This window comes from Planococcus citri, chromosome 3 (assembly GCF_950023065.1).
Source record: "Planococcus citri chromosome 3, ihPlaCitr1.1, whole genome shotgun sequence".
Classification (NCBI taxonomy): domain Eukaryota; kingdom Metazoa; phylum Arthropoda; class Insecta; order Hemiptera; family Pseudococcidae; genus Planococcus; species Planococcus citri.
The window spans coordinates 63,968,675-63,970,515 of record NC_088679.1 but is presented as its reverse complement, the minus strand read 5'-3'; the positions used below and the strand labels follow the sequence as shown (position 1 = coordinate 63,970,515).

General features: G+C 38.6%; 1 protein-coding gene across 1 annotated transcript; it reads right to left on the bottom strand.

Annotated features, from left to right (window-relative positions):
* LOC135841955 (uncharacterized) lies at window positions 1–1,200 on the bottom strand. The gene is made up of 2 exons (XM_065359190.1): window positions 1,057–1,200; window positions 1–963 (listed from the first exon to the last, which is right to left on the bottom strand). Exons 1-2 carry the CDS (start codon window positions 1,171–1,173, stop codon window positions 109–111), a joined length of 972 nt encoding a protein of 323 aa, XP_065215262.1. The 5' UTR covers window positions 1,174–1,200; the 3' UTR covers window positions 1–108.
* Window positions 1,201–1,841: the final 641 nt, after the last annotated feature.

The window sequence follows — 1,841 nt, the reverse complement described above, 5'->3', positions numbered from 1 at the left end:
TTTCACAGATTCATTTTACTCATTTTTAAATCGACACATGTACAAAATAAATAAGCATGTAAATGTTCAATGTTCATACCCATTTGGGTTATTCATTCTAAGAAAATGTCAAGCTGGCGGATTAAACTCGGTGAAAATTTTCAACCTATCGAAACTACTCTTAGGTTCGTTTTTATTCCCATAAGTAGTCTTCGGTAAAGGGTACTCATTAGACAAAATCTTCTCACCATGCGGAAGTATAACCATTTCATTACTAGGCAATGGCTGCTGAGCAGGACCTTCATCGTCGTCTTGAGTATCTCTAGTACGTTTATCCTCTTTGGATTTACCAGCGAATCTGGAACCCATCTCTAATAACTTTTTAATCATTTTACGAGTTTTTTCATCCAGTCTGGAATTTTGCGAAGACTGATCGGTATCGGAGCTCAAAGGAGGGGCGATGTTTGTAATTGTGGTGGCATTCTCATTGAATGTAGGAGGTACGATTTTCACCGAGATTGTAGGTCTACTTATTGTGATCGGTTTTGGTATCGTACTCGTTTCATTTTCATGTTGAAATGCCTCTGGTGCGGATGATGATGATGAAGTGGCTGTTTGAGGTAAATTCATACCTAAGTGGTCGGTGCTTTTGATCGGTGATGACGACGATGATGTTAATGGCAGTCCTGTGGAAGGATTTCCCATGTAAGGGTAATTATTCCAAGTCCATGGAGTGTACGATGACCATGCTGAGGGTGGATATGGTGACTGGGCAGGCTGAATATTTGGTATGTAGTAAATATTGGGCTGAGGTATCGGGCTCATTTGATTGTTGAGTAATCCGTAGTAGTTTGGATTGAAACAGATGTCGGATGGGTTGTATAATGGTGGAATCGCCTCGTAAGACGATCCAGGTTTAAATTTCGTATTCGGATAGTAAGATTGGAAATGCTTAGGGTGCTTCGTACGTGTTGAAGTCAGATCCTGTAATACGAGTATGCCCATAACGAAAGTGATTAGGTATGCTCAAGTTATAATTGGTTTTTAGAGTATATGTACTTAAAATTTAAGTCTTACCTGAGCTTTGACGCTGAGAAAAACAGACATGCATAAGAGAACACTATACGAATTCATTGTTGGTTTCGTTCGCACTTCCCGGTAAAACAATGTTGGCTGAATTCGGATATGAGACATTATTTATAGGATGATCGTGGGAAATAATCTTGGGGAAATGTTGGTTCAATTTACGTCATTAAGTATCAGTTTCAGATATTTAATGCATGGTTGTATGTATCTGTATGGTAGTTGATTATACGCAATTATTGGAAACTTACTAGCAATAATATCCATTACCTATACCTCTAATGAGCGAAACGGAATTCCAGTGACGTTCGTTTGAAGATTTGCGAGTTTATCTCCTTCGTTTGGTGGTTGACGAAGGTGAAATGAAAACATTTCGTATCATCTTAAATGTGGAATGAATGAAGTTATCTAATGAATGAATCATGGTTAAAAAAATTATTTACTAATTTTGCCATTTATTCAGCGTGTCCGGAAGTTCTGTTATGCTTTTCATTTCTTTTTACGTTTCTGAATGCATTTGTACGAGAGGAACTCATGCAGTGATATAAAAACATATTTTCTTAATTACCTAATGGGAGGAACTCCAAGCAAAACAATTTGATTCGGGCCGTTTAATCGAACTGATCGTAGAAAATTCAGTAATTTGCAGACGCTGACTGGATCGGCTGGGGCTCCTGGCGGATGCATCGGCTGAGACCCTCAAACCCCCCCCCCCCTCTTTAAGAATCATTCTCGTCCTGTTTTTTTTTTTCTCAGGTTTGGATACTTGAATGCAAGTA